The sequence below is a fragment of the Neovison vison genome, chromosome 6, assembly GCF_020171115.1.
Source record: "Neovison vison isolate M4711 chromosome 6, ASM_NN_V1, whole genome shotgun sequence".
In the NCBI taxonomy this organism is placed as follows: Eukaryota; Metazoa; Chordata; class Mammalia; order Carnivora; family Mustelidae; genus Neogale; species Neogale vison.
In genome coordinates this window covers 198,225,545-198,242,392 of record NC_058096.1, presented here as the reverse complement: position 1 = coordinate 198,242,392, position 16,848 = coordinate 198,225,545, and the positions used below count along the sequence as shown (strand labels likewise).

At 37.2% G+C, this 16,848-nt stretch overlaps 1 protein-coding gene across 1 annotated transcript in view; it reads left to right on the top strand.

The window, feature by feature from the left end:
• Positions 1–12,249, top strand: part of LOC122909317 (sarcolemma associated protein) — a 143,968-nt gene extending 131,719 nt beyond the window's left edge. Inside the window, 3 exon segments of the mRNA XM_044253312.1 lie at positions 2,759–2,930; positions 6,803–6,937; positions 10,359–12,249. Of these exon segments, the coding sequence (XP_044109247.1) occupies positions 2,759–2,930; positions 6,803–6,937; positions 10,359–10,451 (400 nt within the window). The 3' untranslated portion in view covers positions 10,452–12,249.
• The last annotated feature ends 4,599 nt before the right edge of the window (positions 12,250–16,848 follow it).

Genomic DNA, 16,848 nt, shown 5'->3' with positions numbered 1-16,848 from the left:
AAATGTTTAGCCAGACTCCTTTTGGCCACACTAACTGACTACTAACTGACTACTTCAGCAGGATTTTGTATTTTTCTTTTTTGGACTTCCATCATCATCCTACATGTCCTTTCCTTTTGGCACACTCAAGAATACACATTCAGGGACTACAGCACCCCTTTCCCCACCAAAGCCCTAAACAAGCAAACAGCAAAGATCTATACTTAGTGATTGAATTTGTCCTATAAACTAAATGATAAAAATTTCAAATATAAGTTGTTTTTCTTTCACACCAATGATTCCTTTTGTTAGTAAGTGTAATCAGGAGATGCCTATAATAAAGAATTTATACCACTGAAAAGACAGAAATTCAGCTTTTGAATTTCACATAAAAGAGTTTAATATAAATTAATAATTTCATTTAAAGAGTAGTAATATATAAAGTATATAAAATCAAGAACTCTCCAAAACCAGTCATGTCTTTCTAATAGCCAGTACCTTACAAGCAAACCAATGAATGCAATAAATTTATGCCAGCAAATTTAATGGAGTCCTGTTTCCCCACCATTTGTTGTATAGTTTTTTTCTTAAAAATTTGATCCATTCCATATTTTTATTTGAATACTATTTATGTTCTAATTCAGAATATGAAAGTAGTACGTGTTTATTTTTGAAGCTGCTCCTAATTAATCCATCTTCCTCCCCACAGTACATCAGATATGGGAGTCTTTACTCTCTTGTGAGCCTGTGTTTATACTTCTAAAGAGCATCAGGGTTAGCAGAAACTCAGTGATCAAGGTCAATGTCAGTTCCCCATAAAAACAAGCTTTAGGAGAAAACAAAGAAAGGACTAGATACATCAGAAAACAGTTAGCCTCATTATCTCCTTATAAACAGTAACAATTGTAGTAAATTATACATTTTTAAAAATCAAAAACTAGTTGAAGGAACAAGATGTGCAGATTTATTCTCTAAAATGCCTTCTTAGAGTACCATTTATTAACAATATCTGTTGTGTCCTGTTTTTTTAGTCTTTTCATACATTTATGTGTATTACTTTTTAAATGTTTAGAGGTAATTAGTAACAAAATGTAAACATGTTTATAACATATAATTTTGTAAAAAGAATTCCAAAATCTGAGTAGGACGAAATAAAGGCCCAAACAGAACTGTATTCACATGTGAGTGTATATGTATGTACCAACTGATCATCTGTGTTGATAGCACATTTGGGCAGATTGGTTTAAAATGATTGAGATGATGCAGACATTCAAATACTTCATATTTGGAATCTTAGGGAATCCATTAGTTTGATATTCTGTTAAGTGAGAAATAGTAATCTTTGATTACTAATATTGATTATCCTAAATTGTTTCTACCTTGGGATTATTGATATTTTAAAGATTTAAGCTAATCCTTCTTCTTTGCGATGTAATTAATTGGAATCTGGCAGGTTGTTAAATGCTGTTTTTTTAATTATTTCAGATTTGTTGAAGTGTTGAAAAGCAGCAAACTCCTTATGAGTTAGAAGCATGCAGTTTAAAAAATTAGGTCCCAAAAAGGTGGAATATATATCATTAGTTGCAGTTATCTGTCTAAACTCACATCAACTATTTAAGACAAATTCTGTTCCCTAAACTTTTCTGGTTTAGTGGCACTCTGACTTTATTTGGCAAGCCTCCTCAGCACTTCAGTAGTATTTAGAAGTTAGTCTTTCCTCACAGAGTCTTCTATGCCATTTAGTTCCTAGCTATATTGGGCTGACATCACACCCCTTAAGAATCTGCCTGGCATACAATCAGAATAGGATTTATACTCCATAGTTCCTTCATTAATAGTATTGAGTCTGAGTCTTTTGATCCATTCTGAGAAGCATAAAACTGTCATCTTGACCTTTAGCTATTCCTGTTGTAGATGGGAGCCACATTCTTTCAAACAGCTACACTATGTAGGTCTTTGTTTTTTGTTGTTTGTGATGTAGAGGGGATTGAACACAGATTTCTATTCCTGCCTATCAAGCTGTTTTCCTAGTGTGTAAATTGGGTTATTTACAACAAGTATAAAAGTAATTGTAGAATTTAAGCCAGAGAACAGCCTCAGAAATTATTGAGTTCAATCTTCTTACTTGACAGCGGAGGGCACTGAGACTCTCCTTGTGTTATTTGTGTGTGTAATGAGGTGCCTGGCACAGCTCTTAGAGCTCAGGAAAAGGTTCCTCAGAGAAGGAAACTGCACCCGTTAGTGACTTGCTCAGTGTCCCACAACTGAACAGTGGCAGCGCTGGGGTCTAGAACCCCGTCTCCTGGATCTTTGTTTCATGCTTTTGCCCCAGTTTGGTGTGTCTTTTCATTAAAGTAAGTTTATCTTTACTTGAATTGACAGTGGCTCCTAAGCTTTAAGTTTTTGTCCCCCATCCTGTTTGTCAAGTACTTAAACTTAAATAAGAAAATAGTTGAAACATGTGCTGATTTCGTGGGAAAGACCCACTCTGACTCTTTTTATGAAACAATTAATATGTGACATAACAAAATACACAGTCATCCACCGCCTACTTACACTTTTAAGATTTCAGCTTCTGTGCATTATTTCAATCTGAAAATAGAACACAGCTTTTAAACATGCAATTTTTAAAGTATTTTAATATTTTTTATTTATTGAACATATCTTATTCTCTTTTATATATTTTCCCATCCCTCCTAATGAAATGTATAAGAAATTGGACTTCCTGCTAAGTCTAGTTTCTTTGTGAATTGAATAACTGTCGATATTTATGTTACAGTTCTCAGAAGCAGAGTTTAGAGCTTACCAGTGATCTCAGCATCCTTCAAATGACTAGGAAGCAGCTTGAGAATCAAGTGGGATCCTTGAAAGAACAGCATCTTCGGGATTCAGCTGATTTAAAAACGCTTCTCAGTAAGGCTGAAAACCAAGCAAAGGATGTACAGAAAGAGGTAAAGCGAAAAGACATTATGAGCCCAATTATGGTTGGACTTAAAGCCAAAACCAAATCAGATATTCATGCCAGTTAGAAATGAAGGGAAGCAGAAGTCACATTACCTGTCACAAAGTTGATACTTGGAGCATCTCTGCTTGGTGATTTCTAGCTGTGTATCGTGGTTCATATATAGAGAATTCATCAGTAGGGTTTGGTCTCAAAAATATAAATATATAAAATTACATTAAAACTTTTTCTCTACCAGTTAGTCGACCTATATGAGAAGCCCTTTGTATAGCAGATTACTCAATTCATTGTTTATCTTTCAAAGACAGTATCGTATTTAACTTAGAATACTCTTGGAAACAAACTGGGGCCACACCGTAATGCTGTCTAAAGCCCTCAGTAACACTGGCCTCAAAGTTAAGCAAAATTCACTTCATAGCCAGCCAGCCAAACATGTGTTCTGTGACCTTTTACTTTCTTCTCCTGCACTCCCACCCCTTTATACCCCTTCTTCTCCCCTTCTTCACAAATATGCATGCTCACTTTTCACGTCATTTTGCTTAAAACCTTGACTTGGGTGGCTTTCAAAAAAAATCACGTTAAAAATGGTGAGGGCTGGTTTTGGACTGAAAACCCCACCCAGCTTCTTTCTGAGGAAAACAAAGTGAACAACGGGGCAAGGAGAGCTGCGTTATCCTTCCTGCATTGAGTCCTGGCCAGCTCAGGGACAGGGAAGGCTGATGCATCTTGACCTTCTGGTCGGAGCCCATCCCCGACCAGAAGATTCTCTTAAATGAAGGATTCATTATACATAGAAGGAAGTTGAAGACAACTCTTTGTCTTTAATAACAAATTTCCTCAAAATTGTTTTTAGGAAATCTGTTCAGTCAATGCAGTTTTTCTTTGCACTTCCCTTTCCTTGTAGTATCCTGAACGTGGACATGATTATTGTTCTTCTGTCTTCGTGTTTGTTCTTAAAGAAAAAAAACCTGTAACATTTTTTATTTATGTGTGGCCATATTGATTTTGTAATATGTTCGTTTTTATCTTCTTGCTAAGGATATGTGTTCTGGGAGCAATCTCATTTTACTTAGTTGGAACACACATTTTGTGCCAAATATCCTAGTATTTAATACTGTAAGCACTTTGTGTCCTTCCAGTCCATATGCCATAATTCTTTCAAAATCTGGGAAGAATGCTGTGGTTGGAAGATGATTCTGTTGTATGTTACTCTGAATGCACTGGCCGTTTTGTTGCATTATTTGTTTGCCTGTTTTTGGTCACTGAGCAATCAGTGAGAAATGCTTTAACTGCTTACACAAATGGCAGTGGCATGTTGTCACAGCATCTAAATTGTTGATAGATTTGGATTGCATTAAATGCAGCACATTTAAAAATATGTGTGAACTTGTCAATATGTTTCTTCTCTATTTTCTTGTTCAGTGTTTTCCATTGTGAAATGATGTGTAGTCATCACACTCCTTTGTAATGTAAAATTGCTTCTCTTTCTGTTTGTCCTGATGTCAACTACTGGATACTAGTCTGTAACTAAAATGTTCTTGTATCTGTGTAATCCACTGCAAATGAATTACTACCTTTTATTAATGCACATACATTCTCTTTCAACATTTCCCCTTTGTTCTCCTTTCTCTCATAGAATCATGCTTAATGTGCACAGTATCATGTTATCTTCAGCACTGTAACAGGCTAAAATATTACAAGCTAAGCAAGCCAGATATGCTTATTTTTATGAAGAAGAACCAAAGGTGTTGGTAATATTTTGTGGTATTTTCCTCTTAATCAGAACTGAGCTCCTTTCTCACCTTCAAGTTAGAAAGCAAGATGGAGCAAAAATGCTGTCCAAGCCAGGTTGGAAATTAAGGCTGCAGAAGGTGACCTTTTGTTCCAACAATTAAATTTCATATGTATGGCAACCTGTATTTGAACATTTAACCAAAAAAGTACATGAGAAAGTAAATTTTAATCCTCAAGTATTAGGAGAAAAATAATGATATGTCATCTTTATATCTGACTTAAGAAAAGATTCTTTATACTTTAGTAGGTATATCTGTACTTTATGAACTCATAAAACATTGAGTACACAAGTCCATGGTGCAAAGGCCGACTCAGGAAAGTTGTCTGGCTTCACCACCCAGCTCTGGGGCCAGAGCCCTTCCCACCCTGCTCACATGCTGAAGGTAAACAGCAGGCTCTTCCTGACTGAGCTGCCTTCCTGTCACTCTGCTTCACAGTCCCTGGAATGGAGAAATGATTAAGTGCTTTGGTATAAAGGGCAGGCTGGATGTAAGAATAGCGGGAAAGGAAAGTAAGGGAGAATTTAGGTCAGCAAAGCAGTTTTCACTTATCCTTTATTAGTCACTGTTAAGAATCAGATCATTGAGAACTGATTATGTTCTAAGAGACTAGTCTAGGTATACTGAATTTGCTTTGGCAGCCTGCTGGCAACCTTCTGCCTTCTGGAAGGAAGTCCACAGACCCCACAAAAAAAACTGTCATAAAGTCCATGAATCTTACTCTGTAGTTCATTGTTTGGCATAGAACCTGGACTTGTTCTGGGCACACTGTTAGGTAACAGGGAGTTCCTTCACATTTTACCTCCCACTCAGTACCTGTATCTTTGTTCCCACTTACTAATGATCTCTCTGTTGATGCTAATCCCTCTGCCTCCACCTCTTCTGATTAATGTTTTTATACATTTGCATCCTCCTTAATATTTCTCTTTGGAGTGCATAATGATGAGCTCCTAATTAATCACTCCAGAGTATTTTCATTATCAGAAGCACCACGTAAAGGTGTCCTCACTTGAGAAATTTCTAGGAGATAGGCTGAAAGAAGAGAAACCTCTGTGGTATGCTGGTCCCATGGTGCATTTTTATTATACTTGGCCCTTGTCTGTCTTTCTTTCTTCTAAAACCTTCAGAGATGGCAGAGTGGGGCAGTGGAGGCTGAGACAGAGGCATAGCCAGGAGCAAAACAGTTTTGCTCTTTGACCGGAAGCTTGCACATACGATGCAATATCTAGAAGTAGAATCAGTCAGAATTCCTGCCTCCTTGGCACTTAAATAGAAACAAGCCATACTGTCCAGCATTGATGTCACCTGCATTCAGAGGAGAGTTTATCTGTCTGAACATATTGTCTGAACATCAAATTATATTCAGTGAACAGTTTGTCAGAGCAGGAAGTGGCATGTTTCACTCTAGAAAAATATTTGTAAGGAATAGATTCGCAAAAATTATTTACTAATGCTTACAAGTTCTAGGTCAAAAAATAGAAATGTCCCAAGCATAGTGGTTAGTACCATATATATATATATATATATTTCTTTACATCATTTGCCTAGAAGTTCATTTATCCAGAACACTTTACTACCCAGTGATGCCTGGGTGAAGGAAAGCCTGATGGGAGTTAGTACTTCTCACTTAGGACTAAAATAGCTTGGCTGACATTGGTTACCAGGATATAAACTCAGACTTCCTAACTTTGCCATTTAATTAACCTACGGAGTTTTTTTCTATACTTGCTTTTCTTTGGGTCAGTTTGAAAATTATTTTGCTTTTCTCCTCTAACTCACTCAATGGAAAAAGAGTGACCCTTTAGATTAGAAACAGATGACACAGTGGTGATTTCTCTTTATTTATTTATTTTTTTAACTCCAGGGCCATAAAGTTCTTACGTAGAATAAAGTTAACATTAAAGACTTCCTATTATTAGTGCAAATGATTCTTAACCTCCTGAAAACAAAAAGGCTTGACTTTGATGTTGCAGGTGGCTACATAAGGTCTGGTATTAAGCCTGACTAGAACCATAACTTCATACCCATTTTAAGTTGAGTCTGCACACTCTTTTTTCTTTGCCTTTAGTATGAAAAGACACAGACTGTACTCTCAGAACTGAAGTTGAAGTTTGAAATGACTGAGCAGGAAAAACAATCAATCACAGATGAACTCAAACAATGTAAAGACAACCTGAAGCTGCTCCGAGAGAAAGGAAATAATGTAAGTCTTTGCAAACTGGCTTAGCTTTGACTGAGAGGCAGGTGAGAGCCCTGAAATGGATTTTTCAGAGGACTTTATTACTGATTTGAGAAATTAAGGCTTATAGTACATTAACTAAACTTTTCATTATGAAATTCCATGATGGAATCTTTGTGCTGTCAAATTTTTGAGTAAGAATTTGCCCCTTTAACCAGTATCCTTAGAAGAGCCTGAGGACTGCCTGGAGGAAGAGCCTTTTTTACAAGAAAATAATTTACCTAAGAACTGTCAGATTTTCCCAGATGAATCTGAAGTTCTGTCACCAAGCCATCGTCTGGCACTTCATTTCTCCTGCTGAGAGATGAAGCACTGTACCACCAGGGACCCACCTAAGAAAGAGTAGTACATACTGACTCTTTAGCATTTGGCTATATCAAAAAATGGAAACTTAATTATAGTTTTCATTTTATACCAATAATGTTACCACTAAAGCATATTCCTAAAAAGCTTAGTGTCTTTTTAACCTCCTATAAATATTAGGGAATATTTATTGAGTTTCTGTAGGGCTGTGTGTGTGTGTGTGTGTGTGAAATTGGAACATTTTCATGTAAATTGAGCTTACTGTTAGTTTGATTTTCATTTGCTAGAAAGGCAGATGGTCTTTAAAAAGATGTTACATATACTAAATAAGTGTTGTGTTCTACGTTTTGGTGATCATTGCCTTTGTGGGCCCTAACTGATGGCTGTTCAGTGTAGTTGGTTGTGCTCTGACTTATTTCAAATTCCTGTCATGGCTTGGACACTGCAGTGGCGTAAGCCACACCCTTCCTACAGAGGAAAGCACTCTGCTTAACTTTGCCGCACGAGTATGAAAGAGTGACGTTGCATGGCCATCCAATTACACAGTTGCACACAGAATGCTCATGAGTTGTGTCCAGCTGTCCTTCGCTAAAGAAAGTCTTAGCTTTTTAGAAAATGAAGTCTTGTTGCTTAGATAGAAGCCCTTCAGAAGTTGATAAATTAGGTATGGAGGCTTAATGCTATAAGCAAAATTGTGTTTATTTTGGAAACGTAGATTACAGAACTCTTCTGAAATCAGATCATAATGGTTTGGTTACTTCTCTCTTTTGTGTTAATTCATATCTTTCTGAGTGTGGAATTTCAGTCCGGCTTCTACTAAATTAACCTATGAAGACATCTAGCATAATCAGAATGGATGCCTCTGTACTATTTAGAGGCTTTCAAAAGTAACCTGGCTATTATTATTTATAGCTGTACCAAGAATTTACCTTAAAGGTGAATTTCCTTTTTCTGTGGTATTAGACTTAAGGTACTAAATTTTTCTCTGAAATAAAACTCACTGTAGTAACTCTTTCCAATTTTAAAAATGTATTATATTCTGATAACATAACTGAAAACTCTGAGACTCAGCTGGCTGTCTTTATATATCCAGTGTTTATCACACATTGTGTCAGATCTCTTGCTTGGTTTAGGAAGCATGTATCACAGGCGTTTTATTTTTAAGCTTAAAAGCAGTACCATCTCGAAGAAGACAATTTTGGTTTAAAAAAAGGTTTCAGTGGAGGGATAAAATGAACTTTAGCCATTTCTAAGAGACTACACTATCAAATAATGGATTCCAGCTGTGGAACAAAAATAATGTAAGGTCAAGCAGAGCATCAGTTGGTGAAGTGTTGCCATTGCTCTGTCTTGAAGTGCTACATTTCATTAGGGATTAGGGGCACCCACATTGTCCACTGCCTCCAGGTGTCCCTTTTAAACTGGTAGTACCACAGTCCCGTCATTCTAGATTGTATTAGATGTCTTTAAAATGTTTGAATCAGTACAAAACCTGAGTGCTTTTACTTCTATTACCTCAGTCTTCCTACCCTCCTTCCCACCATGGGTCTAAATCATCTTATCTGATTTTTTTTATAGCATAAAATGATTTTAATATCCCTTCCCTTCTTTAGCCTTCCATATTACAACCCGTCCCAGCCGTATTCATCGGCCTATTCCTGGCTTTCCTGTTTTGGTGTTTCGGTCCATTGTGGTAGAGAAAGGTACAAGCACTACTGTTGAGTCCTTGTCTGTTTGTCCCCGTCACCTGTTTGTGCCATATTTGTAATAGAGTGCATGGCAAAACCACACAGGTATTTCGTTACCTGAAGCAAACCCTTCATTTAGTATGCCATGTATTGTGTCATACGAATGATATGAGCAATCAACTAATCACATAACATTTTGTCTTGTTTCCTTTGTAGTACTGCTAACCATGAATTAATTCCAACCTAACCAGTTGTTAATGTGCTGCCCTTAACTGAGTCTTTGTCTCTAGCAAACTGGAGTAAACTAAGAATTGCTGCAATATTGGTACCCCCCCCCAATTAAGTGTTTAATCAGATTTGAATGAGAAATGAAGCGTTTGCCTCTTTGAAATTTTCAGCCAGCTTTCTTCCCCTCCTTCTCTCCCTCTTCTGTTCCATAGTGTAGAGTTTCTTCCTTTCAACTCTTTACCTGTATTTACATTGTGGCTATGAAGACGAAAAAGGATAAGATTAGCATAATGAGCCATTGGCTTGCAATCTCAACCCCAATGTGTACATACTTATGAGAGTCTAAACCTATCCCATATCTCTCTGAGCCTTGATCTGCAAATCAGAATATTTCTTTAAAAGCCAGCTTTGTCATTAAGACTCTCAGTATGCTAGTGAAAGTAAAGCTGTCTGCCAGAGCACGTTAGTTTCATAAGGCCCTCTGAAAGTTAATAGGGAGTCGCCCACCCATGCTTACCTGCAACAAGCATGTGTGTTAGTAGAACATACGAGATAATCCATGACATTACTACATTGGACATGGTCTTTACCAAAAGTGTCAAAGAGGCAGGGTCCTATTAGTACTTCCCTGTCTTGAACCCCATCTGAGCTTGTCTTCTGGGGTTTCACATTAGAGGATCAAAGCTTAGACCATTTTCTTTCTGCCACCTTACCCACTAGCTGCTTGTGTAAAACTACCCAACATACAAATCTGGTTTTTATCAAGAAATAAACATTTAGGCAGACATGTATTCCAGGCATCCGTGTATCTCCGTTAGTTGTAATATATGGATACTGGAATAAGTAAAGCAGGCTGAGCCCACAGGTTTTCTTAGAAGTCCCTATTAGGTTTCAACTGTAACGAAATTGAAAACTGCCTAAGACTTTCCTGAGCTGTATCAGACTTGCACACAACTGTCCTCTAAAAGCGTTCCTGCTGTCACAGCTCTCCTCACACCTGTACTCCCTCACCTTTTTTCCTTTGCTTTTTAAAATGTATTCTCCTGCAAAGATAAGGTTTTTCTAATATTCTGTTAAGTATTCAGGATTCTCTGGAACCAAGGGGTTAATAGGTATGAAAAGAGAGGGAAGAATGCGATATTGACTCTTGGTTTCTTTCCACACAGAAACCCTGGCCCTGGATGCCCATGTTGGCTGCCCTGGTTGCGGTGACAGCCATCGTGCTGTACGTGCCAGGTCTTGCCAGAGCGTCTCCATGAGAGCGTTTCTTGAGTCCGTACACCGTCCTCCCTTTAGAAGCTGGCATCACACTCATGCTGGGGACAAACAGAACCATTTTCTTCCTTTTTACCTCTTAAGACAGCAGAAGTGCAAGAATACAGCTGTAGGGTCATTGCTTTAAATTATATAAAATGTATCTATCTATAAAGAGGATATAAAATTGTGACTTTATTCTACTGTAAGCAATAATTTGCTTGCAATTTTTCATGTAATTTTTAAATTAGTATGTTGAGATTCTGAATATTATGGTGGCCTAAAGTAGGCTTCTTGGTACACCAAATTATTTATAACATTAAATTTATGGGTATTTTACTCTGAATTCTAATGGCCAGATAATTCATTTTTCTGATTCGATAACTACCCAAACCAAACAACCAGTACATACATGGGAAGAGAGGCCCTGTGTGCTCAGTGCCTATCAGTTTGAAATATATACACATATATATATATTTTTTACATATTTACGCCATTTTTACTTGTTATAAAACCACTGAGCTATTGGGAACAAGACTTAGAGACAACTATTTGTGTGGATTTTCTTTCTTTCTTTCTTTCTTTCTTTTTTTAAAGAGAAATACACTTGGAAAATATTCTGTTCTAGTGATAATTTGGGGAATATATGCACGCTTGTTCAGCCTTAATGTGACTTGACAATGTGGAGGACATCAACTTTGAAAAACTTTCCATGAGAGTGTGTATTTTCTTGAGCAAACTGAAGTATTTCTGGGAGCAAAAACAATTCTACAATTTCAGTGCAGTAAACCAAACTGTTGAGTCAATTGGAATGTAATTTATTAAACCTCATGTATTTAAAGAGATATTTTCTTTAAAAGCCAAGTTACTTTCTCATATACAGCATTTTAGGAAGCATGATTTTTTTTCTATCATCTCTTCCTCCAAGCATGTTTAATTGAAGAAAGAATTAATATCTCTTTAGATAAGCTTTTACTGACTTAATTTGGTTATGATATTTCAAAGCTAATTCATGTTCAAGGTGAGCTGTTGTTACCTACCAACAGATTTCCTGGTCGGGTATGCAAATGGTTATTTTCTTTTTACTGTTGTTAATTGGGACTTTCTGTTTATGAGAAGCATTATTCCCAAGATTAATAGTGTTCCATGCACAGTGAGGCACCTAAACACTGCTTGATGTTATAAATTTAAAACACAGAAGTGAAAGTTTAGCTATGGTTTTGTGCGGCACCACAGTTATGTCAATAAAATTTATTTAGGTCATAGAATATCCTAAAGTATCACATAGTTAAATTTTTCAGTCAGTGAAGACTGGGAGGGATGTCAGTGAATTGGCTTGATTGTTCTGTGGCAATCCACAGGCCTAGCCAAATGTTGAAATAGAAGTTTAGGATATAATTTGCCTTGTGATGTTTGGCAGTCGTTGTTTATACTTTAAAGGTTATATTTTAAGCTATTTGGGATTTGCTGTTGGGAGGATCACTAGATTTATGGAGGAATTAGTCACAAACGACTTGTAGAAAATGCTGTCATATAGTTCATTTCATCATTTTCTGTTGCAGGAAGCCACTCCACCACAGAATGCTAATATGCCAGTGGTACCCAGTACCTCTTGTATATAGGTTATTGCAAATATTGTTCTGAAATGCTTAACTTCAGAATTACATTTTTTAAAGTAAATAATTGTTTTAAATCTATTTTGTAAAGATATAAAGTACAATAGAATTTCTGGAGTACAGATTAAACTATTTGCACTAACACACGTGATGTGCATGATTTAATAAAATAACTTTACTCTCCCTATGCATTTTTGAGTTGGATATCATTGAAATTCTTAGTGTTTACTATTAGATTGTTAATAATCTTTTCTTGAAATGACTCTTAATGCAACATAATATATATTTGGTGTTCTTCAGGGTTTAAAAGAAAACACTGAGCTGTTTCCTTTGAGTTTTATTAGCCTTTTATTCAACTTACTGCTCTAATTTTTCCCCCTTTTACGATGGTTATTGTTAAAACGTGACTCACTTGCCAGACAAGTCTCTTTAAATGTAGAGTCTAGTATCAATATTTACTTTATTCAAATTGAATTAATGGGATTTTGCAGTTACTGCCAGTTTTTCTTAAGAATATAAATGAGTTTATTCATAAGCAATACCTCCAGTTTCATTCAGTTCACTTCCAGATTAAATAAAGAGTAGGATTATTCACTGGTAGTAATAGTCATTAAGAAATTTTAATCATAGTAGTTAAGATTGAACAACTGTATAATGATATATTTAAGAATTACCCAGAGGTACTGCGTGGCTGGCTCAGAAAAGGAACGTGGCACCGAAGCTAAACAGATCCTTCCTAGCTTCCTGGCTGTGCCTTTTAGCAGCTTTTGCCTTGGGGGCAAATCACTTACCTTCTTTGAGTCTCCGGTTCCTCATTTATAAAACGGAGAGAGTACTATCTAGATGCCTAATCATAGTATGAAAATTAAAAAGTAACATGTGAGGTGTCATTCGAGTGGTAAATAAATGTTTATGAGAATGTCACACTGGAAAAACTGCACATATTTAAGTTTCAGGAGAACCAGTACAGCTATTTAAAATGAATTGGGTAACTCAACTGTTGAGACTTTCTACATGTGTGAATTAGACGTAACTGGAGTATCATAAATCCTGAGAAAGCATCGTCACCTAGCTCTGTTCATCCCCTTCATGACTGTGTCTTTAGGAAGTAATATGCTTAGTCTGATAACGAGCCAAGGCTTACAACAGTTTGGTATTCTTGTTGCAACTCCTTCAGAGTCACTCTGGGTCACATATGAAAACCAGTCACACTGCTGAACAGTCAGAGGCTTGCGACTAAAAATAGTATTGCCTCGCTTGATCTCTCGCTTTAATCACCAGATTCGACCCCCAGTGTTTCTCGGCTTCTTCCAGTGATTATATCTGCTGTCAAAAGGATGGAAGTCTGCCACATACAACTTTAATAACTTAAATAAGCTACATATAACTTTAATAAAACAACTTTAATAAAAACGTACAGCCTTGTTTCAAAAAATTCACTTCTAGAAATTTTGAAAACATAATTATGTGCACTAAATTTTGACTATCAGGACATTTAATGTGGTGGGGTTTTTTGTTTGTTTTGTTTGTTTGTTTGTTTGTTTTAATAGTGATGGATAAATAACCTAAATATCCAGCAGTGGGTCATTGGTTAAATAAATTAATATTGACACCTTACAGATGACTGTGCTTACAAAGTGTTTGGAAAGATATTCATAAGGTATATTAGGGTAAAAGAGTTTCTGGTATAGAATAACCCTGGTTTTAAAGAAAAAAATGCAGACATATAGAATATGTTTATAAAAGCAGGAGGACTCAGATTTATACCCAGGCTAAGTAAGTAGTGCTTCTGTCAGTATGATGGTGGGTTGGTTATCTTCACCTTTTATAATTCCTGATTTATTTTTTGTAGTAAATATATGTTGCTTTTGTAAATTTTTTAAAGTTTTTTTTGTTTTACTTTAAATTACAAACAAAAAGTATTCTGCAAAATTCCAAATTGGTTTCCATAATTGAATGAGTAAGTAGCTTGTCAGAGTACCTACATTTAAAGGGACTGATGTTCATTTGCCCTTAATGTATTCTAGTGTGTTCATTTCAAAATTGGACTTACACTTTTAAACATGCTTTGTGCATATGTGTACGTAGAATTCTAGAAGAGCCTTTAACTATCCATGCTTACCTTTTTGCCTATCAGGGAAGAAAATCCAGGGAATTTTTGACTCAGAGTAAGAATAATTGTTAAAAAGTTGAGAATTACAATGATTACTTTGTCTTTTGCTACATCACACTGTTTCCCAGGATTCAATGGTTTTATATCCATTCATTTAACAAATACTTACTGAAGTGACTGGTAAGATGCGCTGTACTGGATCCTGACATTACTCAGTCCCTGTCGTTATAGAGCTTTTGTATAGAGGAGAACTACAGGCAAGGAAGTTGGCATTTACAGTACTGAGTAGGAGAGGGAGATGTAAGAGCCAGTGGGACCATAGAAGAGGGGTACATTTCCTCTCACTTTCAGCCACCCAGCCACCCAAGCCAGAGACACCTGGCTGTGGAGCCAAAGGTAAGTTTCCCTTATAGGAGGTCAGGGTAACAGGACTGGTTTCTCTCGAAGTACCTGGCTTTGCAAACCAATAAGATCTGAGATTGATTTTCCTAGAAGAGACGTTATGATTGGAAAGCATTTTTAATTTATTTTTTATATTTTTATTTTTTAAAAGATTTCATTTATTTATTTGACAGAGATCACAAGTAGGCAGAGAGGCAGGCAGAGAGAGAGGGAGGGGGAAGCAGGTTCCCTGCCGAGCAGAGAGCCCGATGCGGGGCTCGATCCCAGGACCCTGGGATCATGACCTGAGCTGAAGGCAGAGGCTTTAACCCACTGAGCCACCCAGGTACCCAAGGAAAGCATTTTTAAAGATTTATTTATTTATTCTTAGAATTCTCAAGCAGACTGCTGAGCACAGAGCCCCATTGGGACTCATTCTCACAACCCCAAGGTCATGACCTGAGCTGAAATAGAGTCCGATGCCTAACTGACTGAGCCACCCAGGTGCCTCTGGAGAGCATTTCTAAGGCTTTATGGTCTGTCTTGGAGTTTTGCCCTATTAAATAGTCTGAACCGTACTTTGCAAGTAACGGGTTAAAATTAAGGTGTTTTAGGTTCTTTTTTTAAGCCAGTGAAGTGTCATAAGCAGACAGGTTCTTTGAAAGGATTCTCCCATTAATGGGCTGGGTCATGGATTGGGTGGAGCCAAAAGTCCCTTGCGCATGGAGTCATGTGTTCACTGTATCTTAATGCATGTGTTTATAGTGCTGCTCATTCAGGAGATGAGGCAGCTGCATATTTCTTCCCAGAGATTAAGCATGTTTCAGGGCTCCTGGGTGGCTCAGTTGGTTAAACATCTGCCTTTGGCTTAGGTCATGATCTTGGGGTCTTGGGATGAGCTATGCATTGGGCTCCCTACTCAGTGGGGAGCCTGCTTTTCCCTCTCCCTCTGCCTGCCACTCCCCCTGCTTTGCACTCTTGTGCTCTCTGTCTGACAAATAAATAAAATTTAAAAAAAAAAAGATTCAGCATGTTTCAGCCCAGATATATCTTGTAATACATCATTTACTACCCTCGTCATATAAGGACACTGAGATCAAGCCTATGAGAAAGACAAGAACATTGAAAATAAAAGCAAAATTGTCTGGGGTGGGGGATGGGGATGGAGGAGTAAAGGAATTATTGCTGGTTATGCTTCTGCTGTCTACAGATGCTTTTCATTTTGACCTCTCGAATTGGCCCAAGTACATCTAGGTAGCCAGATTTCATTTAGCAGAGATTCAGACTTCTCTTCTATAAAATTACAGACCACGGGAGTTTTTTATCCTGAATTTTTATGTATGTCCCATCATCTTGTTCCACGTAGAATTTGAAGCAGGCATGCCTGCTTGAACAGCATTCCTGTCCCTTTTATGTTGGCAGGGATCGATTTCTGAGAGCCTGAGAACACTTCTTGGTGGTGGGCTCTTCAGGCAGCCAAGGAAGGAGCATCAAAGGCACTAAAAACCTCAACCATTTCCACTTTTTGAACCCCAGGTTGCTGTTGTATATTACTGCACTGTTGATCAAATCTTCGCATAATTATGCCATTTCTAGTTGTGGCTAAAAACTTGCTCTGAACTAATTAGCCTGGGGTGCTCATTTAACCACCCCATCGCACACCTCTCCCCATCCCCAACCGTGTACTTCATAACTATAAAGAGTTAACATGTATAGGATATTTTTAACCAAATTTCTATTTTCCTTATAAAGTCGGTATATATAAAGCTAATCACATTTTCTTCTACAAACTAAATTTAATATCGTTTTAAAGTTGGACATTCTAACTTAGCACTTCTTGTAGTTAATAAAATCACATTTAGTTTTTATTTTTTTATTAACATACAATGTATCATTTGCTTCAGGGATACAGGTCTGTGAATCATCAGTCTTACACAATTCACAACACTTACTGTAACATACCCTCCCCAATGTCCCATCACTCAGCCACCCTATCCCTCCCACCCCCCTCCACTCCAGTAACCCTCAGTTTGTTTCCTGAAATGAAGAGTCTCTTACGGTTTGTCTCCCTCCCTGGTCCCATCTTGTTTCACTTTTTCCCTCTCTTCCCTCCATGAACCCCCGCCCTGCCTCTCAAATTCCTCATATCAGAGAGAGCATATGATAATTGTCTTTTTCTGATTGACATAAAATCACATTTTTGAAAAAACCATGACTGGAACTGTGGGAGCCAGTGCCTATTAGAGGGGCCACCTCTGCACCTCCCCACAGCCCCATTTCCCTCTTAGTTGA